The following is a 25,721-nucleotide window of genomic DNA, read 5'->3' as shown; positions in this document are numbered from 1 at the left end:
TCCAATTCCTATTTTGAGAATCGCTGCTCTAGAGTATAATCTTATAACAAACTTTTGGTTAAATAATTCTTTGGCTAAGGTTAATTTTTTGGTGGTATACAATCCTCAAAACTTTGAGAAACAGGGAGGTAAAACAGCCAAATCCAAGTTAAAGAAGTTAATTATATCCCAAACAGCCATCATCTTGACAAAGTAACCTGAAGACAAGATATTTATTATTATTCTAATTAGCAATTAGAATATTTAGCAAAGGTTTGAAGATGAAGCAATAAATGAACTCTATGCCAAAAAGGTACACCGTTTAAGGAACAGGTGAAACCGGGTAAAAAGTCACACTGTCACTTACTTGTAATATACTCTGTAATTTCAAGAGAGGAGTCTGAATGAAAGGGGAAGGGGGGGCACTAAGCAAGATTTGTGCTTTGAAATTTGTTGCTCTATGAAATGATCACATGCTCCCCCGAAGCAGCATCATTTTTGATGTGCATATGTGCTATTCTTCCTGAACAAAATGCTATTTGTATACGCTGGGTGTTAGCAACCTTAATTATACCTACAAAGGGGAGGGACTGCACTCTGAGTGTTGGGAATCACAGCTAAAACAACCGAGCTCAAATGTCTATATGTGCTACAAATCGAGCCATTTCAAAAGGAGGGCATTCCATTACTGGGTCATGCAAGTGCATGTCGCTATTTCTAGGAACACCTACTTAAATGAAAAAAAAACAAATACTTCCGGACTTCTGATATAACCTACAGATGGAGGGTAGAGGCCAGGGTTTCAATTCTGCTCAAGAAACAGGGAGAGCGGGGTTCCTGGGTGGCTCAGTTGGTTGGGCATCTGCCTTCTGCTGGGGTAGTGATCCCAGGGTCCTGGGATCGAGCCCCGTGGAGCGGAGGGTGTCCCTGCTCAGCGGGGGGCCTGCTTCTCCCTCTCCCTCTGCCTCTCTCCCCGGCTTGTGCTCTCATTCTCTGTCAAATAAATAAATAATAAACAAACAAACAAATAAATAAATGAAAGAAAGAAAGAAACAGGGAGAGGTAAGCAGACAACCCCAATTAAAACGTGCAGGAAATCAGTCAGTAAGATTGAGTGACAAGGAGGATTATGCTATACACTTCTTTAATGTGGTTTTAGAGATTTTCCAATTTAAAAAATTAGAGAAGATCGTGAGTCAAACACATTACGATCACATCAGTGGTCCTGAGTCCATTCGGCAACATCTATATAAGCTAAGGTTCCTCTTGAGGTCAGTCTCCCAACGTGAGCTGAATTAGGACATGAAAGTTCAAGTTCCACGTGGGGCCAGTAAGGGCAGGACCACAGCGGACATCTGCATATCCATGGTTCCCAAGACCAGGACCTTTGCCAATACGGGCCCTTGCTCCCGCTTTCTGAAAGTTCACTTTATGACACTTGACCTTTATGAAAGACCCACATTAGTAGTACCTGTTTTCACTAACCAGACGAAATCTGAAGAGGAGTTTTGCGTTCATGCGAAGAGGAGTTTTGCGTTCATGCAAAAAGGAGTTTTGCGTTTACGTAGGTCTTTTGTAAAACGGAAGTGGCATAACTTGAACTTTTGGAAAGTGGGGGACACTCTTGCTTTACGCCATTTAGGCTTACAAAAGCTTTCATAGGGGCGCTCTACTTTTGGATAGCAGGGGAAACCTGTATTTGATAAAAAGGACTCTTGATGGTGAGAGTCATTTTGTGCACTCTCATATTCAAATGCCAAAAGGGAATTACATCCTTGAGGATTTCTGGGGGATAGAAAGATCCAGGCTTTATAAACCGGTCTCGTTCCTCTCAGTCTAGAAAATGGGTATCTGCAGGCCGTGATATTCAAGTTCCTCTTGTGTTACTACTGTTTACTCCTGCTGGGGGGGAGGGGCAGGAAGAGGGAGGGAGACAAGGCAGGCAAGGAGAATGTGTAACCTGTAAGGAAGCTGTTGAAGACGTGGCTGGATTTTAATGTTAAATCCATCTCCAGGGGGAAAAGCAGCGGGTAGAATCACAGTCCTGGGGGCATGGGCACGGGATTTTTTTGTTGGCTTTTTTTTTTTTTTCTGTTGCCAATATCTTCCATGTGAAATATTCTTCCCAGCACTTATATTTTTACATGCATCTTACCCTGCCCAGAACACCACTGTCTGCTTCTCAGGCACAAAAACCACTCTTCCATCCAGTGACCTCTTAGAGAGACTCCCTGGCCATCGATTCTCATTTCCAGCAACGCTAGATCTTTGCTATATGAGCCAGGGCCTTTAAAGGCCAGCCAGTCGGTGACTTTCCCAACCATACTTCCCGAACACAAACAGACAAAACACACTTAGACTCCCCACGATATGCTGAACTGTCTATGTCCCAGGATAACGGGGAACCCTCAGGTTCACGGCTCATGCTCACCATTGAACTAGCTGACTTCCCGAGATCCTTTACGCCGAGGAAGGAAAGAAAGGGCAGAACCATCACATCACAATCAGTGCTGGGTTCTGTCATCTGAATGCAGGAAAGCTGGAAGCTAAGTGAGTATTTCCTGAGCGCCTCTTACACACCAGGGGCTCTTCAGGTGAGAAAACAACCCCAGGGCAAGGCTTTGGCAGGACATCTAAAATGTCCTGGACCGAGCTCCGTGGACATCTGGTATGGTAAGAGGTTTTTGTGAATCCTGAGCAGGTTCAAACTCACCCACATACCGCTCATCTCTACCTTCGAGGAGCCAGGCCCAGATCACCGGGGGCCGACTCGGTTATTTGGTTCTTCAACACTTTCCTCTAATCCTCAGAAGGGCTTCCATTTCAACCCCCCTCCCCAGTTTCCTACTTCCTGAGCCCCCACTATCCCAAGGGGAGGATGTGCTTCGGTGGGGATCGGGGGCTGGCACAGCACTTAGAAACTATAGTTCTGTGCCCCCAAGCCCATTTCAATGTCATCACCAGGGCAAACCAGCCAACCACCAAAGGGAAAATAGCATCCTCCCACCTCCACGAGAGGGAAGAAAGTCTGGAGCCATCAAATCCAAAACCCACAAACACACATTGTTCCAGCAAAACAAAACTGCCTACAGCATCTCTATATGCCTGCCATTTAGAATATGCGAGACATTCTGCTCCACTTTTGACTATTCTAAAGGGAACCGGTGTCTTTCTTATCCATGGTTGGCCTTCTAGACACGAATGTGAGAAGCAGGGATTTTTGTCAAGAGGCTCAGAAAGTTGGTATTTGTCATTTGGCACAAGTTGACCCTGCCTGGGTGCAGGCTATCTGTAAACTTAAATAAATATTCCAGCACACACTTCTGTCATTTATAAATATACACGTTCCCTGCTTAACGAAGCCTCTGAGAGGCAGCATCCTTTGTACAAAATCAAATTGCATTGTCAGACCTGCTTTACCGTATTCCTATTAAGTGAACGGATTAAGCTTTTACTGCCCAGTTAAATGGAACCGAGGAATAAATATTTCTAAAACAATCATCTTTCTTTCTTTGAATTCCTAAAGGCAGCTACTTAATATCCTCTGTGGCCCGGTCTTGGCAGGGAGATCAGAAACTCTGCCTTCAGTTCTCTGTCATGCCTGTCCTTCGCTTTTGCGCCCACTCACCCACCCACTACTGTCCCGTGACCAGCACCACCTCATTCAAAGCCCTAGTCACTTTCAATTAGTAGATGAGCCTAAAAACATATAGAAGCTCAGTTAAATTTCCTACAATGTGACTGTAGTTAAGAAAAAGTAATCAGCAAGGTTTTTCATACTTGGTCATTAAGAAGCCTATAGAGTCTTAGAAGAGGTGCTAAAGTTACGGCAAGGTATGAGAATGCTGATGTTTGCACACTCCCAGAATAATACGTCTAAACAAAAACACCCCTCCAAATACATTCTCTCCATCCACTCCCACCGCCCCAACTGCTAGGACTGCTTGTTGAAAATGCCCTCAGATGCCATAACGCTTCAGAAAAAATGTGTTTGAAAACTCTCTGAACACCACAGCAGCCAAGTTGCTAGGGATAAGATTAAAAAGGAAAATCTTTAAAAAAAAAAAAAAAAGAAAGAAAGAAAGAAAGGCAAATCTTTGCATACATCTTTGTTTGACCACACACCCCGTTATTTTGCCATCAGGTGAGAAAACAGCCCCAGGGCAAGGCTTTGGCGGGACATCTAAAATGTCCTGGATCCAGCTCCATTGACATCCGGTATGGGGAGTGGGGGGAAGCATGGGCAGTGGGGGAATACTGACCAGACACCTGCAATTACAAACGGCAAGTAAATGAAGGTTAATGCCCCCAAACAGGGATTTACACAATTATCTGTACATTGAATATACACAATTTACACATTATTGACAGGTTTGAAGCCAGCGATCAAACCAGGAGATTCTCTGGAAGTCCCACCCAGACTTCTCGTCGACCATTCCGAGTCTTCCCAGGGATGAGAATTCTGTTTTTATTTAGGTTTCTATTTACAAGTGACTGCAGAAACAACTAGACTGTTCCTAATACTCCTCCCTTCCTCTTCACGCTCCCCTGCGACCTCCCACCGGGTTCAAATTCATGAGTCTAACACCCCCTCTTACAGGTGCTCTGCCACAGACCGCCAGGAAGGCGGCCATGCTTCCACCATCTGAACACACCGGCCCTTCCCAGACAACGTCTCTTCCTGCTCTGCCCTGGCAGCTCCCACGCGGACCCTCCCTGCACCTCTGCCTCATGGCCGAGTTTGCCCCTGCCCCACTGGACAACAGCGCCCCCGCTCGGAACCAGCCCCAGCCATTCAAGTCCAGCGCAGCGCCATTCTTTGCCTTTTGTTTCTTCCAGCTTTACTGAGGTGTCATTGATAAAACCGTGAGGCCCCTAGAGCGTACCCAGAGTGTTGCCTACAGTGTGAAAAGACTCTCGCCATGGAGTCATTAACATCTCATCACCTCAGAATTTACATTATTTTTTCATTTTTCGGTGAAAACACTTCAGTCCTACTCTCTTAGCGAATTTCAATTGTACAGTGCAGTCATCTCAACCACGGTCGCCATGTTGTAGGTGAGCGCCATGTTGTAGGTGAGCGCCTCAGCCCTTGCTCGGGGGCAGCTGAAAGTTTGGGCCTCCAGCCCCAGGCAACCCCCCTTCTCCTCACTGCTGCTGTGAGTCAACTTCTTTGGGTCATTTTCACTCTCTGGATTGCCAATGTCATTACCCCAGAGGCAGGCCGTTTGTCTGTGCAAGTCCCACGCGAGTCTTCGTCAAGACTTAAAACCACGCTATCTGTGGCGTGTTGGTTCACAGGCCAGATGTGTGACTTTTAGTTTGCTCCTTTCAGAGTTCTTATGGGAGAATGAACCAGAGTTCTAGCTCGAGGGCAGGAGTCCTTAGCGGTACTGCCCTCTGGCCTGTAAAGTGCAGGAGGCCAGCGGCCTCTTCTTCCCAGGGATTGTGCACACATTACTTGGCCGATGTTCAAGTGCTTCTGAATGGATGTCTGTCAGATCATTACTCTGTGACTCACGGAGGATGAAATCCAGAGTGTCACATCCTCCATAGGAGACCATCTGGAGCACGGGATTAAAATGCTACGGCAAGCTGCTAACCATATAGAGCCCACCATGTGGACGGGTCAATCCCAAACTCTCGCGCTGAAGGAGGAGCCAGCCAGCATGCGCCTGAAGGTCACTAGCTCCCCTGGTGTGAAAGTCATCTAACTTAGACAAGATGACTGACACCCAAAGAACCGGTTCTGCATCTTGAAAGATATGAACCCACACTAGAACCAAGGAGCCATAACTAACAAGTTTAAACAGTGAATCTGTTACAGACTAATTGGTTTAGTTGACAAAGGTAAATTTGAAACAAAGTTCTGATATTCTTAAAATGAAGTCTCAGAAAGGCTATGGATTTATTGGTATAAAAAAGTTTTTTGGGGGCACCTGGGTGGCTCAGTCGGTTAAGAGTCTGCCTTCAGCTCGGGTCATGATCTCGGGGTCCTGGGATCAAGACCAGCCTTAGCTCCCTACTCAGCGGGGAGTCTGCTTCTCCCTCCCCCTCAGCCCCTCCCCCTGCTTGTGCGCTCGCTCGCATGAATAAATAAAATCTTAAAAAAAACACAAACTTTTTGCATCCTACAATTTACTTCCTTCTCTAATATTTAAAAACAAAGCAAATAACTTGGGTTTTCATTTAAGTACATTATAATCTAGCAGTAGTTACCCAAAATCTTTCCATCTTAATTTGACAAGTAAGCTATCTCAAGGCCTATCTCTCACTGGTTAAAGGAATTCTCATATTCTTTCTACTACCTCCTTCAGCAATTACAATGATTCCTTTTTATACTTTGGAATGGTTTGTTGCCTTGATCCCTTAAACTCTGGTAGGTGGGCCTCTGACCCCATCAGCACCAAGTTTTGCTCTGACCCCATCTATCTCCAACCTGGTGCAGGGGCAGAGGAGGAGGAGAGGCAGAAGCTCACCAGAAATCCACTTTTGCTGCTAGCTCAGTTCCATGTTCCCAGCCCCGGGCCTCACTCCCATCCCATCCTTGATGGTGTCTGATCCCACACCCAACCTGTGCGGGAAGCTCAGACTCTATTCTCCTATTACCTGTTCCTTTTCTTCCTTCCATTCCATCACTACCCTACCTGAAGACTCATTTGCCTGCAATACCCATTTTCAGAAGAGGCTGCTCCTGGGTCCAAAGGTCTAGCCACTGGCTCTTCAAATTAATCTAGATAGGGGCACCTGGGTGGCCCGGTCGGTGAAGCATCTGCCTTCAGCTCAGGTCATGATCCTGGGGGTCCTGGATTGAACCCTGCATCAGGCTCCCTGCTCTGAGGGGAGCCTGCTTCTCCCTCTCCCTCCCGCTCCCCCTGCTTGTGCTCTCTCTCTCTCTCTCTGTCAAATAAATAAAATCTTAAAAAAAATTAATATAGACAGACCCAAACTTTCCTTATTATCCTTATTTTCCTCCTCCCCCTGCCCCTGAAAAGCCCTAGCTGTAATATGTAACTTTCAACTACCGTAATGAAAGCAGCAGAACAGAGCTCTTGATATTCCACTAGCTGTATGATACAATTTTGCTTCTTTGGATTCAGCTGTTTTCTTGTATATAAAACATGATCGTTAAAAGAGAGGCCTTTTCAGAAGAAGAAAACTAACATTTACTGAACACTTAGTATGGGCCAAGTGGACATTCTGCAAGTATCTATGCAGTCCGCTTAACATCCCCAAGGGAGGACAGAAACTGTCACTCCTGTTTTCCAGGAAGCTGAAGGTCAGGAAAGTCAGGGGAACTTGCCCAAAGCTGCCTGGTCTAAGCAGAGGAGCCAGGCCCAGCCTCTACCACATCCGCCACCTCCCTGGTCCCTTCCAGCGCCATCATGCTCTCCTCTGTCCCTTAGCCGCAACCACCACGGCCTGGGCCCTCACGGGTCCCGAAGGGTTTCTAGTCACTGCAGCGAAGGTCATCCTCACCAAGGGACATGGGGATCTCAGGCAACAGGCAGAGGCAAGCTGAAACCTGGAAACATGCACGTCACTTGTGTAAGTGATTAAGGGCCACACGGACACAGAAAAACTCGCTTCCCTCCACAGCTCAGAGTTCAGGCAGCCCTTCGGGCCCCGAAACCACAGGCATAGCCCTCTAAACTCGGTCCAGATCAAACATGCCTGAAAGTTAGGAAAGGCTTGTTGGATTCTGTTCCAAACTCCGGTTTCTCTGTCCTGTTCTGCAGCCTATGTCCTCACTGCCTTTCCTACACGGGGCTACAGCTCGAGTGCTAACATAACTTTTTTTTTTTTTAATTTTCTTTATTCATTTGAGAGCAAGGGAAAGGGGGAGAGAGACAGAGCACAAGTAGGGGGGCAGAGCACAAGTAGGGCAGAGGGAGAGGGAGAAGCAGACTCCCCACTGAGCAGGGAGCTCAATGCAGGGCTCGATCCCAGGACCCTAGGGTCATGACCTGAGCCTAAGGCAGACGCTTAACCGACTGAGCCACCCGGGAGCCCCTTTGACCCTGACTTATAAAAGGAAATGTCAGAAGCTGTAACTTATCAAGAACTTCTGTGCTGCTACTTTACGAAGGTGTAGCTTGGAATCAGCCGCTGTGAGGAGTAATGAGATGCAGCAAAACCGAAAAGTGCAGATTCCTCTCGTTTTAATATCCAGGTAAGGTTTATGGGAAAAGGAGGGTAAAAATCTGGATGCGAAATCGGGGCAGGGGGTGGGGGATCAGGGTGTGGACTGGCAAATGGCACTTACTTGTTTTCGAAGTAGGAACAAAACAACATTTTATTCTGGCAATCAGTTCCTCGGACCGTGCCAGATATGCCGGCTCTTCATGAATACGTAATGAAATGAATTCAGTGCTTCTTTCTGCCATAGCAGTCCGTATGACCATGCTAGCTATATAAAAGCCCCTATAATTACTGAGCATCAGAACTCAAAGCTCGTCTTAAATTCAATATTTTAAGTTCTTTCTTAGAAACGCAAAGCAAATTTTGTAACTATTCCTAAGACCTAGAAGTTCTGAAAATCAGAGCTAAATCCATTTCTATAAGCAAAGAGAAAAATCAGGAGGCCTCTCTGCGAGGTAGTGGAATTGGAGATTTTAATTTTCTTTCTGCTCATCGGTAATTTTTAGTCTGTCCTACGGAGGACATGCATGCTTATTTTCCCAAGTCTCACAATGACTTTATGCTTAGCTGGAGCTTAAAAAGCACACTGTAAGCACCTCCACAATTTCTCATACAATACGAATTAGGCATTTACAGTTACTGCTAAATTATAAATATCTTAAATCTGCACTTGCCAAGTACTCTTTCCATAGCGATGGTAATGCTACTATGAGACACCAGGTCCTCCTCCAGAAAAAAAGGAATGTCAAAAACCTCACACACATCTATTAGGAAAATTGAATTCTACTCCTTCATGGTTTGCGATTAGCTGAGGTAAAATATTAAGTCACGTTCACCTTCTAAATAAGGTATCGAACCAACTTTTCTTGGCAATAATTCAGTCATTCTATTTTTACATTTTGGCATGAATTAGACTGACATATCTTCTATATATTTTAGAAGTTTCAAATTAATGAATCCAATCAATCGTCTAGAGGAAAGCAAAGAACTAAAACCCTATAAATAACGAAGAGGTACTCAATGAAGGCCAAGGCTTCATTTGAAAGGGCACCTCTCCTGCCCATGGCCATCAGCCTGGGGAGCAGGGCAGGATGGGGAAGAAGAAACATTCTTTACGTGTGTTGAAAGTTATAAATACTGAAAATCGATTCTGCCCTGGGTAGGGGAAAGCGAGAGACTACAACGCAGAGAGTAGGCCAAGAGGCCCAGCACCAGTGAGAACCTGGCTGCTTCATCTTTTCAACCCCTCACGTTTTGTACTGAAGAGATTCAGAAGGGAAGGAAGGCAGAGCCAAAGTATAAAGAAAGAATCTTTCTGAAAAGCGTCCTTAGCTTTCCCCGTGCCATCCCACCCATTCAGCCCTAATGAGGGAACACACGCTCTGGTTTCATTTTCATGACGACATGAACATGGCCTGTAATTTGCCCAAGTTCTACACAACCATGGTCTTCAACAACTCAACCTTCGATATCTCCTGAACGCCCTTGGCTTGTTCATGTCCTACCTGAAATTCTGTGGCCATGTTATTCTGGCAAGTTCCTAGCCTCACCTTTTCCTAGGTGAAATCTCAGAGTCCCTTTCAAAAGCTGGGGGAGGTGTTCTAAGTATCAGGTATACCACAGATGAAATCCTTCCTTCTGGAACGTTTGTTCGACAACTCTCTTCTCTGTGAGCCCTGCAGGAGCAGCGATTCTATGCCTATCCTTTCCCACTCACGGAACCCTCTGGGCCTCCTGCAGCGCCTGGCATAGGGTTGAAACTCAATAGGATTTGTGCAATGAGCCTCTGTGTGACTAAAGGGAGACACCCACCAACAGCACCTCCTTTGTCCTTCTGCCCTATATTTTGGCCTCTACCCTCCATCTACTACCCCGTTGACAAACTTTGGTGTGTTGAGCACATTTTGGCTTACAAAGCGCCCTTGCAAACAAGTATTTGAAGGTGACTGATGTCGACCAAGATAGCACTCAACATGGGAATCCGGGGGAACACAGAGATAATGCACACGGCAGGCAGGCCGGCCCCTCCACTTACCGCCACCTCCACAGACTGCATGGAGAGGTCGCATGGCGGCTTCAGGGCTTTGGGCCTCGTGGCGTACCAGAAGGTGGTGAGGGCTGCGAAAGCTCCAAAGCCCATGAGCGTGTTGGTCGGCAGCGTGCGAACGTACTGTCGGAAGTCAGCCAGCTCTGGCATTCGAAAATACCGGAACAGCTCGTGGGCTTGCATCGTCCCGTGTTGGTGGTTCCCTAAGCTGAATTCTGTCAAAAGAGAAAAATGTCACATTCCTCTCAGGAAGGCAAGACTTGTCTCCAGAATTCCCAAAGGCCAGCCATCCGGCTTGATGCCTGGCTGACCGGTCAAGGCATTAAACCCACAGTCTAATGGTCCAGCTCTTTTCTTGGCTGTCAAATGTCATTTCTCTAAAAACCCTTTAGAAATTCATTTTATGTCTATCATTTTGTGTCGAGCTTCCATTCCCCACATTAAAAAGGTTTCGCTCACGAAGAATTCTTGTCACAACACGCTCAAGTGGCGTAAGTTACCACCTTCTTCCCTGATACTGTCTCTGTTCTCTTCCACCTGATCAGATACACTCAACTCTCCTTATCATGGCTAATGAGAAGAAAGGGACAGAAGTACAAATAAGCCCACACCACCTAACGGCCGTCCGCGCCTGCTTCTTCCCACACATCTCAGAACTAGCTCCCAATGGGTAAAATACACCAACCTAAATTCCAGCGTGCCTCTCACCTTCCCCATACTCTGTACCACAAAAGCAGCAATACAAATGCAAGGCAACTGTAGTTCGCTATTCTGATCAAACAATCTCCTTTATATTCCTTGAGATATTATAGTTAAAATAATATAATGATAAAAGGGTGCACATAAACTTTAAACCAACCACCAAATATCTAGAGAGAGACTGCAGCATAGTATCTGAGAAAAAGTACAGAATGGTACTTAAGATCCCAGATTCGAGAGCCAAATCCTGTCTTCCCAGCTTATTAGCTGTAGGATTGGGGACACATTACTTCGCCTCCCTGAGCCTTGTTTCCCTATAAATGGAGGCTGAAAATAGTAGCAATCTCGTGGGGCTTTTATAATGACTAAATGATTTACACCGACAGCTTAGAATGGCATGGGGCACCAGAATCTGCTCAGTACATTCTAGGTACTATCATTATTTCACCTACCAAGATTCTGTGATTAGTCCTGTGTGCAGAACAGGAAGGGATAGAGTTAATTAAAAACAACGCTTGCCCACAAAGAGTTTACAAACAAAATTAAGAAGCCAAAAACACACAGAAGAAAACTAGATGAAAAGCCTCACACTGGATGTTACAGACAACTTATATATACATCAATATAAAAAGCATGCAGTACAGATAATAAATAAGAATAATTCTAACGAGAAAATTATTGATGAAGAAGTGCTTTAAAGTGCCTTTGACAGTAAAGGGAAGGGCATCATAGTAAATGCTCTGAAGGCTTTTCTCAAAAACTGCCTGCCAACCCACCAAGTGCTAACGTTTTAGCTATCATTCAGAAGGTATTTGTGAGCTACTTATTATATGTTCTTTTAAATAGCTAGGTCACAAAGCTGAAGATAATTTTTTTTTTCAAATACAGACATCTTTACATTTCAACCTATACTATCGTTCTTTTTTTTTTTTAATGGAGTAGCAGAGGATTCGGCTTTCACTGGCCACCAATCCGGTAGTATATTTGCTCAGCTCAGACAGTCTTGTGCTACAACAGCTCTGTGTAGGCGCGCGCGCACACACACACACACACACACACACACACAGAGGAAATTTCCAGGTTTTACGTAACAGTCGAGAAGGAACAGATAAGCAAGACTTCTTCAGGTCATAATCGTGGAGACAGAGCTCCAGGACTCACAAAACCACTCACCATCTGTGCCACCCAGAGCTGACGGCTAGGTGACACGCCATGCAGCCATGCAGAGCAGAAGAGGTGGTGACGGTGGGGGTGGGAGGGGGGCTGGAGGAGCTCAGCTGCCGCTTACCCGACCTGCCAAGGTCTCTCAGGGCATTAGTCACATGCCGACTCCTGCACTGGGCTAAAGGTAACTAGCAGACAAAATTCATACTTGACTTCCCAGGAGGAGACAGGGTGGAGGATGGGCCAATGAGCAGCTGGGAGCAGAGTCACCCCACTGCTCCACCCATGGGCAGGGACAGGCATCTGCCAGTGCCAGATCTGAAAACAGACACTGTTTTCTTTCTGCTTGGCTTCCCAATAAGAAGAGACAATGGACAGAGTTTTTTAAAAACACCAGCGAAATACATGATCAGATGTTGGGTGGTTATGTCAGACCAAGGAAGAAACAGATTGTCCATAGTATACTCCCAGCAGATTCATTCTAGATGAATGCATAGGAACTGAGCTACTCTGGTCAGTATCCAGGGTGGAGCACCCGACATGTGCCAGGCCCTGTGCCCAGCAGCCGGGAGGGTGGTGCTGATGACCCAGTGCAGGGTCTCCATGGGCAAACTGGCTGGTAGGGAAGGCACGAAATAAAGCAAGAAGCGTTACCACCAGTGGGAGCCGGGATGAGGCAAGGCCTCTGGGAGGAAGTCACACGCGTACACTGAGACCATGAGGATAAGCAGACAAATCGAGTCCGGCCCCTTTTGGCACCAAGTGGGCAGGTTTCATAAACAGCACTGCCACCCTAAGAACGTGAAGCAAGCTGACGTGTACAATGTGCAAACCTGCCTTCCCCTCCAATCACCCCACCTTCCAGCCATCCTCATACCCACGGCACCCCAAATCTGAAGAGGACTTTCCCACCCCCCACACACACACACACACACACACACACACCCCTGCCCTTGTCTCTTCTCTCCCACAGGTCCCTGAGGTGATTTCCATAAAACCTAGATCGCGTGAATTCGCAGGGGCTGCTCAACAGAATCCCATCTCTGTGTGAGAATATGAAATAATTCCCCCATGAACAAATGCACTCAGAAGCTGGTGATTTTTTTTTTTCTATTTTAAGCATCAGCAGTAGCCAAGCTGTAGACAGCATTAGACTAAGAAAGAAAGAAAAAAAAAAGTCTATTTCTAGAGATAAGAAATAAACTAAGAGACTAAAAAACTAAGAAAGAAAACCTGGAAAAAAACAAAAACTTCAGAAAATGACTGATTTAGTAGCACCCATGCAAGAATATTTAATCTGACACGAGTCTGTAATGCTAAGGGTTTAAATCCAGCTACATTCTTATCTTTAGCGGGTAATGACAAGGTATAGCAGTTTAATTCATGCCTCTCAGTGGGCAGCCAGGTGACAGGCTGCAAACCAGCTTCACTGAACCCACCGGTTAATGCTGTGCATCACAAAACTATAGTCCATCCAATAAAGAACTAAAGAAAATCCTTCTTTTAGATCCACGTGAAGAACAACTCGTCAACGTGAATGGAAAGCATTATAAACCTTCTCCCTTCTATGGAACTGCTATTAAGGAAAAAGTACTTGGGGTATTTAGAAATGGAGGCAGACCCACATTCAAAGAAAACTGGCCACAATAAATAGCCTTTCAAGGCTGCAGGTGAATATAAACACCACGCTTTAAGACAGTCCCCCAACAGGTCTCAAAGAAGAAGAATCAAGACTCGTACGTGCCAACACATGATTAAAAGCCAGACTGACTTTATTCTTATTCCAATGGTGTTCCCGTTGGAATATTTTTAAGATTCTTTCAAAAGCAAATTTCCACACATCCTCTCTGGATGTTCACAGGCCAAGCAAATAACAATGCTACTGCTGGCTAAGAATATGATTCAATCGGCTTAAAGGCTTAAGCTGTCAGTATTTCTTGGTCAAGAACGCACAAGCCTATGGGCAGCTAGTTTCTCCTTCCCCGGCAGCTACTCCTGCATCTCCTTCCTCCCCACACCTACGAAAAGTGGGTTTGCTCACTCGGGTCCTGGAGTCTAAAACCACAGAATGACAGAAGACATAACAGTGGTCAGGGAAGCATGGTGCATGTCCGGGGCAAAGAACCAGAGGGAAGGATGCCTGGGCAGAAATAGCTATACGGGGCCAAGTAATAGAAACTGGATCGCATGACTCTCAGAAAATAGAAATCCTGGTACTTATCGACCCACACTTTGGGAAGCATAGCTAGCAGCCCAACAAACGCCGATTTAGTGTTTCGGGAAGGCTTTCACATCCTGTATTGCACTGTCTTGCAGTACAAAATGATCCTAAGGAAGCTGAGGCTGGAGATTTAAGAGGCTTCCCTGAGGTATGTCCCATGACGGGGATACCGACCTAACTCTCAAGTCATGCTTTTTCCTCTAGGCAAACAATTCCTAACCTCTGCGGAGCCGCTAATCCTCTGCACCTGGAACACGTGGGTACTCCTTTGCATGGGGGGCTCGCAAGTCCCCTGCAGCCCACCCCGGCTCAGGAATGGTGAGGGCAGGTGCTCTCTAAAGGTCCTTCCGGCACTCACATTTCATGGCATGATGAGAGCTTAGCATCTGAACTCCATGCGAACGCTCCATGTCTTACATAATCGCTCGCGTTTGCCCCATGTCCTGGAGTCTGAACATATGGGTCCAAGGCCACCCAGACACAAACAAAGGTTCACCTCTTACCATTTTGTTTACACCAGGAAAAAGTGCTGTGGGGCAAGGTGACTCATAAGGGCATCACTCTCTAAGGACACAGGGACATGCGCGCGCACACACACACACAGCTCCTGTGATTCCATAAATTTATACTTACATCAGCATTTTATTTTCTTCCTGTCATTTACAAACCAAAAAAAAAAAAAAAAAAAAAGGGTGATCTGGACGTGTCTCCCCTTCTAAAGTTCCTCACGCTTTCATTCAGCTGAATAACAGTGGTCTGATGGAATACTTCACTAGGAATGCAGCCTCCAAGCAAACCCACATAAATAGCACCCTTGCCCCGGCAGCCGCAGATGAAGAAATCCTGACATCTCTCCTTAAAAGCAGCAAGCCAAGCTGGCAAGATGCTGCCTCCCTCCTTGCTCCACCTCCTCTGCTTGTACAATAGGCTATTTACAGAAGGCTGAAACTCCCCCTTTGTCCCGGCGCCGGCTGGGCAGAGCTCGGCCTCGGGGAGGAACAAGGGAGCGGGCGGCCAGACCGTGCGCTGTTCTTTCAGTGTGCCCCTCCAGAACCGCTGGCCTCGTGCTCCTTAACCCTGGCTGGCAAATCACCTAACGCTAGATTTGCTTAAGCCATCCCTTCCTGAACCAAAAGAGCAGCCGGGCTCCCCCTGAAGAGGGATGTACGGGAGGGAGCTCCACAGGGATGCCAGAGTCCACCAGTTAGAGAGGAAAAACAGAAGTCGCTGTCCAAACCCCATTCTATTCAGGACCTCCAGGCCACGGTCACTGCCCTGGGACCATCCTCCCATTCTGAGCATGAGAAGGAGGAAGACCACCCAGGGAACTCCGGGATCCCACACAACAGTGGGCAAGTCATTCCCCAAGGAATTAATTACTTCCTTCCACTGCCTTGAGTGTTTCTTTCCAACTAAGGATAGTAAACCTTTTTTTTTAAAAAGATTTTATTTATCTATTAGAGAGAAAGAGTGAGCACAAGCAGGGTGAGGGGCGGAGGGAGAAGCAGACTCCTCACTGAGGAGGAAGCCCAATGTGGGGCTTGATCCAGGACGCTGGGATCATGACCTGAGCCAAAGGCAGATGCTTAACCCACTGAACCACCCAGGCGCCCCAAGTAATAGTAAACCTTAAGCGTGCTTGATTTCCATGAAAGTGATTCTCTGGGTCACCAATTCAACTTCCAAGAAGATTTTCAAAGGAGAAATGAAGCAGAGATGCTCTGCTTTTAGAAACCTGATTTATGGAAATATTCAAGTCAAGTTGAAAATTCTCAACTAAACCACTCCCTCCCTGCCCATCTCCCCAAAGTCAGAAAGAGTAGTACATAAAGCTTTTAAAGCATCAAGCTCGACCAATTTGTAACCAGCAAGATTAGCGCAATACCTCACCTGTTCATATTGGCCACCAAGCCACAACTACCATATATGTCCCCAAGTGGTGAGATTCCAAATATAATGTGGGTAAACAGATAGGAACATTTAGGGATGATGAAATGGTCCAATGCCTACTTATGACAGTTTCTGTATTCAGTAAGCTACATATATACTTAAGTCACATGACAAAATAAGTTACTTGAGAAGTGTGTGCTTTTTCCCTATTTACATTTCACTGATATTTTATTAAAATTCTTTGAAAATGCTTCTTCAAACAGGATTTTGTGCAGTCATGTGTGTGGCCATCACTGAACAAATTCTCCCACGTCATAGGAACGTATTTGTATAATGTTAGGACAGTTTAAAAAATGTGTCTGATGGGTCCATATTCATATAACTCAACGTCATACTTGATTGCTTTTTAAACTGACTTTTTAAAAGCTTTTGACAGTAATATCCACCATTTGCCTTTGTAAGGTCAAGCCTCCAGAAATAACAACCCAGCTAGTGTTAAATTTCTTTGCCTTAGAAAAGCCTGAAATCAGTTAGGTGGGTTTTATGAGAACCCAAGACTAGGACTGGCAGAGGTGGTTTCGGGAAAGGGGCCTTCTCTACCTGATGGGTGTTCAAACTGAGGTGACCGACAGGACCCCTCACAAAATGAGAGCCTGGGTGACATATGATGACTGACAGAGTTTGGGGGAAACCCTCACCCTCTCTCGGGGCATGTACATTATTTACTCTTCATGTGTGGACCCCATTCATGAGGCTTGGAAGTAAAAGACGTAACACAAATATATATATACAACATAGTGAAAAACAAGGCATCAGTCAGTGCAAAAGAAACGAGAAAAGAGGTCACACACCCTCAAGGAGGACCCGCATGCAGAAGACACAAGGGAGGCTGGTCCTCAAGGGATGAGTGTGGTCTCAGAACATTAGCTCTGCTATAGGGCACAGGGGCCAAACAGGATGGCGAGAAGCAACTCCCCAGCTCAGCTCTAGGATTTTTGGCAAATTAATCTGGAAGGAGTGACAGGATTAAATTGGGTTCAGGAGAAGGGAAGGAAGACATTCAGAGAAATCAGTCTGAAATCATGATTTCTTTAGGAGCCATTGTGCTAAGCAATTACAAACATGACTAAATGCAATCCTCACAACAGTCCTCACTGTAGGGAGATGTTATGAGCTTCAATTCAAAGACAGGAGACTGTGCCTGGGAAAAGTTCAACGTCCTGCCCCAGCTCCACGTGAGAACGGGACTAGAGGCCAGGTCTGAAGGCAAAGCCTGTGGACATTGAAAAGCATGTGTTGCCACCGAGGCACACGGTGATTCATATCTAGACAAAGGTGGGAGGCGACGCTCGGGATGACAAAGAGCCATGACACACAGGGCTTTGAAAAGCCGGGATCTGAATCCCAACGCTCATCAACAGATGGAGGGACACCCAAGATGTGGTACCTGCAGACAACGGAGTATTATTCAGCCTTTAAAAAGAGAAGAAAATTCTGGTGAGAACTAAGCAAGATGGCAGAGGAGTAGGAGACCTGGATTTTGTCTGGTCCCAGGAATTCAGCTGGATAGGGATCAAACCACTCTGAACACCTATGAACTCAACAGGACATCAAAGAAAAGAATAGCAACAACTCTCTGAACAAAAAAGCGACCACTTTCTGGAAGGTAGGACGTGCGGAGAAGTGAATCCGAGGCAATATTGGGGAGGATAGACGGTGGGGGAGGGGGCCTCCATCGGCCGCTTCTGGCAAGTGATAGAGCAGTGGAGCACAAAATCAGAACTTTTAGAAGTCTGCTCCGCTGAGGGACGTCGCTCCAGTGGCTAAGTGGGGGCGGGGACCCTCGCGGGACAGTGTGGTCTCAGGACCTTCGGGGTCAACAGAAAGACCAGGGGTGCCTGAGTGCGGCAGAGCTCCCAGGTATCGGAGCGGGGAAGCCGGCTGCAGAGACAGAGCAGAGGAGTGGGCTTTCAGCTCAGGGTTGCCATAAACCATGATCCAAGGCACAGTCGGGCCACTGTTCCTCCAGCAGGGACCCAACAAGCGGCAGATCCGGGGAGACTCCCCTTCCTCCCCCGGGCACCGCAGGGATCTGCTGGGTTTGGAGACTCCACACGGGGTTGTGTGCAAGAGACAGAAACCCTCCGTCACAGGCCGGGTGAGCATGGAGTGCGGCCGGAGACCAGGGAGATGGGAGTGATTGCTTTTCTCTGGGGGTGCACTGAGGAGTGGGGCCCCGAGTTCTCGGCTCCTCTGGGGCAGAGATTGGGAGGCCGCCATTTTCATTCTCATCCTCCAAAGCTGTACGGAAAGTTTGCAGGGAACAAAAGCTCCCGAGAGCAAACCCGAGCAGATTACTTAGCCCGACCAGCAAGGGCGGGGCAATTCCGCCTCCGACAAAGACATTTGGAACCACGACAACAGGCCCCTCCCCCAGAAGATCGGCAAGAACAGCCAGCCAAGACCAAGTTTACCGATCAATGAGAACGGCAGAACTCCAGCGCTAGGGGAATACTGCACATAGAATTCATGGCTTTTTCCCCATGAATCTTTACTCTTTCAAAGTTAATTTTTTTAATTTTCTTTTTTTTCTTTTTTTAATTTTTCTTTTTCCCTTTTTCAACCAACATCTTATCAATCCCTTTTTTAAAAATCTTTTTTATTTTTCATTTTTAGAGTCATATTCTATCCCTTCATTGTAGTTAACCTTATTTTTGGTATATATATAAGTTGTTCTCTCTTTAAAATTTTGGGATACAGTTTCTTCTAACAGACCAAAATATACCCTAAATCTCTAGTGTATGACTTTGTTCTAGTCTTCTCCTGCCTGATCACATTCTCTCCCTTTTTTTTTTAATTTCTCTTCTTTCTTTCTTCAACAAACTTCTTATCTTAACAATTCCTTTTATAAAATCTTTTATAATTTTCATCTTTACAGTCATATTCCATCCCTTCATCATATTTGCCCTTATTTTTGTACATATATAAGCTTTTCTTTCTTCAAAATTTTGGGAGGCAGTTTCTTCTAACAGACCAAAATACACCCAAAATCTAGTGTGTGGCACTGATCTATTCACCAGCCTGATCATATTTGATCATATTCTTTTTTTTTTCTTTTCCTTTTTTTTCTTTTTTCTTTCTTTCCCTTTCTTTTCCCCTGGTTTCAGGTCTCTTCTGATTTGTTTAGTGTATATTTTTCTGGGGTCGTTGTTACCCTGTAAGTATTTTGTTCTCTCATTCATTTATTCTCCTCTGGACAAAATGACAAGATGGAAAACTCACCTCAAAAAAAAGAACAAGAGGCAGTACCGACTGCCAGGGACCTAATCAATATGGACATTAGTAAGATGTCAGAACTAGAGTTCAGAGTGACAATGATAAAGATACTAGCTGGGCTTGAAAAAAGCATGGAAGATACTAGAGAAACCCTTTCTGGAGAAATAAAAGAACTAAAATCTAACCAAATCAAAATCAAAAAGGCTATTAATGAGGTGCAATAAAAAATGGAGGCTCTAACTGCTAGGATAAATGAGGCAGAAGAGAGAATTAGTGATATAGAAGACCAAATGATGGAGAATAAAGACACTAAGAAAAAGATAAACAACTACTGGATCACAAGGGCAGAATTTGAGAGATAAGTGATACCATAAGACGAAACAATATTAGAATAATTGGGATCGCAGAAGAAGAAGAAAGAGAGAGGGGCAGAAGGTATATTGGAGCAAATTACAGCAGAGAACTTCCCTAATTTGGGGAAGGAAACAGGCATCAAAATCCAGGAGGCACAGAGAACCCCTCTCAAAATCAATAAAAATAGGTCAACACCCCAACATCTAATAGTAAAACTTACAAGTCTCAGAGGCAAAGAGAAAATCCTGAAAGCAGCTCGGGACAAGAGGTCTGTAACCTACAATGGTAGAAACATTAGATTGGCAACAGACGTCTCCACAGAGACCTGGCAGGCCAGAAAGGACTGGCATGATATATTCAGAGCACTAAACGAGAAAAATATGCAGCCAAGAATACTATCTCCAGCCAGGCTGTTATTGAAAATAGAAGGAGAGATAAAAAGCTTCCAGGACAAACAAAAACTAAAAGAATTTGCAAACATGAAACCAGCCCTACAAGAAATATTGAAAGGAGTCCTCTAAGCAAAGAGAGAGCCTAAAAGTAATATAGACCAGAAAGGAACACAGACAATATACAGTAACAGTTACCTTACAGGCAATAAAATGGCACGGAATTCATATCTTTCAATAGTTACCCTGAATGTAAATGGGCTAAATGCCCCAATCAAAAGACAGAGGGTATCAGATTGGATTAAAAAAAACAAGACCCATCGATATGCTGTCTGCAAGAGACTCATTTTAGACCCAAAGACACCTCCAGATTGAAAGCGAGGGGGTGGAAAACCATTTCCCATGCTAATGGACATCAAAAGAAAGCTGGGGTGGCAATCCTTATATCAGACAAATTAGATTTTAAACCAAAGACTATAATAAGAGATGAGGAAGGACACTATATCCTACTTAAAGGGTCTATCCAGCAAGAAGATCTAACAATTGTAAATATCTATGCCTCTAACATGGGAGCAGCCACTTATATAAGCCAATTAATAACAAAATCAAAGAAACACATTGACAACAATACAATAATAGTAGGGGACTTTAACACCCCCCTCACTGAAATGGACAGATCATCTAAGCAAAAGATCAACAAGGAAATAAAGACTTTAAATGACACACTGGACCAAACGGACTTCACAGATATATTCAGAACATTCCATCCCAAAGCAATAGAATACACATTCTTCTCTAGTGCCCATGGAACATTCTCCAGAATAGATCACATCCTAGGTCACAAATCAGGTCTCAACCAGTACCAAAAGATTGGGATCATTCCCTGCGCATTTTCGGACCATGATGCTTTGAAACTAGAACTCAATCACAAGAGGAAAGTCAGAAAGAACTCAAATACATGGAGGCTAAAGAGCATCCTACTAAAGAATGGGTCAACCAGGAAATTAAAGAAGAATTAAAAAAATTCATGGAAACAAATGAAAATGAAAACACACTGTTCAAAATCTTTGGAATGCAGCAAAGGCAGTCCTAAGAGGAAAGTATATAGCAATACAAGCCTTTCTCAAGAAACAAGAAAGGTTTCAAATACACAACCTAACCCTACACCTAAAGAAGCTGGAGAAAGAACAGCAAATAAAGCCTAAAACCAGCAGGAGAAGAGAAATAATAAAGATCAGCGCAGAAATCAATGAAATAGAAACCAAAAAAAGAACAGTAGAACAGATCAACAAAACTAGGAGCTGGTTGTTTGAAAGAATAAGATTGATAAACCCCTGGCCAGACTTACCAAAAAGAAAAGAGAAATGACCCAAATAAATAAAATCATGAATGAAAGAGGAGAGATCACAACCAACACCAAAGAAATATAAACAATTATAAGAACATATTATGAGCAACTATATGCCAGCAAATTAGATAATCTGGAAGAAATGGATGCATTCCTAGAGATGTATCAACTACCAAAACTGAACCAGGAAGAAATAGAAAACCTGAACAGACCCATAACCATTAAGGAAATTGAAGCAGTCATCAAAAATCTCCCAACAAACAAGAGCCCAGGGCCAGATGGCTTCCCAGGGGAATTCTACCAAACATTTCAAGAAGAATTAATACCTATTCTTCTTAAACTGTTCCAAAAAACAGAAATGGAAGGAAAACTTCCAAACTCATTTTATGAGGCCAGCATTACCTTGATCCCAAAACCAGACAAAGACCCCATCTAAAAGGAGAATTACAGACCAATATCCCTGATGAACATGGATGCAAAAATTCTCACCAAAATACTTGCCAGTAGGATCCAACAGTACATTAAAAGGATTATTCACCACGACCAAGTGGGATTTATTCCTGGGCTGCAAGGTTGGTTCAACATCCGCAAATCAATCAATGTGATACAATACATTAATAAAAGAAAGAACAAGAACCATATCATCCTCTCAATAGATGCAGAAAAAGCATTTGACAAAGTACAGCATCCTTTCTTGATTAAAACTCTTCTGAGTGTAGGGATAGAGGGTACATACTTCAATATCATAGAAGCCACCTATGAAAAACCCACAGCGAATATCATTTTCAATGGGGAAAAACTGAGAGCTTTCCCCCTAACGTCAGGAACACGGCAGGGATGTCCACTACCACCACTGCTATTCAACATAGTATTAGAAGTCCTAGCCACAGCAATCAGACAACAAAAAGAAATCAAAGGCATCCAAATTGGCAAAGAAGAAGTCAAACTCTCCCTGTTTGCAGACGATATGATACTTTATGTAGAAAACCCAAAAGACTCCACCCCAAAACTGGTAGAACTCATACAGGAATTTAGTAAAGTGGCAGGATATAAAATCAATGCACAGAAATCAGTTGCATTTCTATACACCAACAACAAGACAGAAGAAAGAGAAATTAAGGAGTCGATCCCATTTATAATTGCACCCAAAACCATAAGATACCTAGGAATAAATCTAACCAAAGAGGCAAAGAATCTGTACTCAGAAAACTATAAAAAACTCATGAAAGAAATTGGGGAAGACACAAAGAAATGGAAAAACGTTCCATGCTCATGGATTGGAAGAACAAATATTGTGAAGATGTCAATGCTACCTAGAGCAATCTACACATTCAATGCAATCCCTATCAAAACACCATCCACTTTTTTCAAAAAAATGGAACAAATAATTCTAAAATTTGTATGGAACCAGAAAAGACCCCGAATAGCCAGAGGAATGTTGAAAAAGAAAAGCAAAGCTGGTGGCATGACAATTCCGGACTTCAAGCTCTATCACAAAGCTGTCATCATCAAGACAGTATGGTATTGGCACAAAAACAGACACATAGATCCATGGAACAGAATAGAGAGCCCAGAAGTAGACCCTCAACTCTATGGTCAACTCATCTTTGACAAAGCAGGAAAGAATGCCCAATGGAAAAAAGACAGTCTCTTCAACAAATGGTGTTGGGAAAATTGGACAGCCACATGCAGAAGAATGAAACTGGACCATTTCCTTACACCACACACAAAAATAGACTCAAAATGGATAAAAGAGCTAAATGTGATACAGGAGTCCACCACAATCCTAGAAGAGAACACAGGCAGCAACCTCTTCGACCTCAGCCACAGCAACTTCTTTCTAGAAACAAGGCAAGGGAAGCAAGGGCAAAAATGAACTATTGGGACTTCATCAAGATAAAAAGCTTTTGCACAGCAAAGGAAATAGTCAACAAAACCAAAAGACAACTGACAGAATGGGAGAAGATATTTGCAAATGACATATCAGATAAATGGCTAGTATCCAAAATCTATAAAGAACTTATCAAGCTCAACACCCAAAGAACAAATGATCCAATCAAGAAATGGGAGAAGACATGAACAGACATTTTTCCAAAGAAGACATCCAAATGGCCAATAGACACATGAAAAAGTGCTCAACATCACCCAGCATCAGGGAAATCCAAATCAAAACCTCAATGAGATATCACCTCACACCAGTCAGAATGGCTAAAATTAACAAGTCAGGAAATGACAGATGTTGGCAAGGATGTGGAGAAAGGGGAACCCTCCTACACTGTTGGTGGGAATGCAAGCTGGTGCAGCCACTCTGGAAAACAGTATGGAGGTTCCTCAAAAAGTTGAAAATAGAGCTATCGTACGACCCAGCAATTGCACTCCTGGGTATTTACCCCAAAGATACAACTGTAGTGATCCGAAGGGGTACGTGCACCCCAATGTTTATAGTAGCAATGTTCACAATAGCCAAACTATGGAAAGAGCCAAGATGTCCATCAACAGATGAATGGATAAAGAAGAGGTGGTATATATATACAATGGAATATTATGCAGCCATCAAAAAAAAAAAAAAAAACGAAATCTTGCCATTTGCAATGACGTGGATGGAACTGGAGGCTATTATGCTGAGTGAAATAAGTCAATCAGAGAATGACATGTATCATATGATCTCACTGATATGAGGAAGTCTTAATCTCAGGAAACAAACTGAGGGTTGCTGGAGTGGTGGGTGGTGGGAGGGATGGGGTGGCTGGGTGATAGACATTGGGGAAGGTATGTGCTATGGTGAGCGCTGTGAATTGTGCAAGACTGATGAATCACAGACCTGTACCTCTGAAACAAATAATATATTATATGTTAAAAAAAAAAAGAAGAAGATAGTAGGAAGGGAAAAATGAAGGGGGGAAATTGGAGGGGGAGACGAACCATGAGAGACTATGGACTCTGAGAGACAAACTGAGGGTTCTAGAGGAGAGGGGGGTAGGGGGATGAGTTAGCCTGGTAATGGGTATTAAAGAGGGCACGTATTGAATGGAGCACTGGATGTTACATGCAAACAATGAATCATGGAACACTACATCAAAAACTAATGATGTAATATATGGTGATTAACATAACATAATAAAATTAAATTAAAAAAAAAAGAGAAGAAAATTCTGATACGCACCATAACGTGGATGAACCTCGAAAATATGATATATGTTTTAGGGACTTCAAATGAGGCAAATTCGTAGAAACAGAAATAGAGGCTACATGAGTGGAGGGTGGGAGGGAAAGGGAGAGTTATTGCTTCACGGGTACAGAGGTTGTGTTTGGGATGATGAAAAATTCTGGAACTCCATAGCACTAATGGTTACACAATATTGAAAACGTACTTAATCCCACTGAATTGTATGCTTAAAAATGGTTAAAAGGGTAAATTTTACGTTATGCCTATTTTATACTAAGAAGTTTTTAACAACTTAAAAAAAAAAAAACCACAGATTTTGGTAACTAAGTGGATATAAAGGGGAAAGAGAGAAGAAATCGGAGGGCTGGGTTTTTGAGACCGGGAGAATGAACTGTGGAATGAGGTCCTCTCCTGTGTCTCTGGGTGAGCTCCCCTCCTGGCGCCTCGCAGTTCCTCCGCTGTGCTCCTGCCCTTCCCTGGAACCCACCAGAAAGTCTTCACTAGGCCTCCATGCCCACTCTGCATCCCCCTCCCTTGCTGTCTCCTTCACCTACAGCCCTTTCCCTGGCCCTGATTTAAGATGTCCAGCCTTACCCACATAGGCCACTTTCTCTCATTAACTCGTAATTACATGACCTAGGAGGTCAGAAGCAGTCAGTCCTCCTCTGAATTCCAGGAGTATGTTCCTTGTAGCCCGTGGTGCGATCCTCAGCACCTCCTACTTAAACTTGTGGGGGGTGTATGCGTCTCTCTCTTTCGGGGCGAGGGCCTCTTCCCATCTGTCTTTCTATGCCCCTGATGCCTTGCCCAGAACAGGTGCTTCATTAACCATTACTGAGCTATGAATGACCCTCTGTGATTCTCCCCAATTCTCTGCTACCCATCCCAGGAGGGTGTATTAATAGAACAATGATTCTTCAAAGAGAAAGGAGGTATTCAAAGTATTTCTAAACTTTAGCATTCTCCCTCTATACCTCACATTGCGGTGGCGGCTGCCATGAGCCCGTGTGCTAGAAGGTGATGTGGAGGGGGGATTTAAAGGTGGA

The 25,721-nt window shown here is 44.4% G+C and overlaps 1 protein-coding gene across 6 annotated transcripts in view; it reads right to left on the bottom strand.

Annotated features, from left to right (window-relative positions):
- The window catches only part of ACSL1 (acyl-CoA synthetase long chain family member 1), a 69,933-nt gene that overhangs the window by 32,810 nt on the left and 11,402 nt on the right, over window positions 1-25,721 (bottom strand). For 3 of the 6 annotated variants that reach the window (XM_032413648.1, XM_032413654.1, XM_032413653.1), the window contains exon 2: window positions 10,157-10,383. In XM_032413648.1, coding sequence (XP_032269539.1) covers window positions 10,157-10,351 — 195 coding nt within the window. In that variant the 5' untranslated portion in view covers window positions 10,352-10,383. Of the gene's footprint in view, window positions 1-10,156; window positions 10,384-12,040; window positions 12,477-14,885; window positions 15,697-25,721 lie in introns of those variants that run through there. The other 3 variants (XM_032413649.1, XM_032413650.1, XM_032413651.1) reach the window with 3 other exon arrangements.

The sequence above is a fragment of the Phoca vitulina genome, unplaced genomic scaffold (genome assembly GCF_004348235.1).
Source record: "Phoca vitulina isolate PV1807 unplaced genomic scaffold, GSC_HSeal_1.0 scaffold15, whole genome shotgun sequence".
Taxonomy (NCBI): domain Eukaryota; kingdom Metazoa; phylum Chordata; class Mammalia; order Carnivora; family Phocidae; genus Phoca; species Phoca vitulina.
The sequence above is the reverse complement of the archived record's forward strand: the minus strand, read 5'-3'. Positions and strand labels throughout refer to the sequence as shown.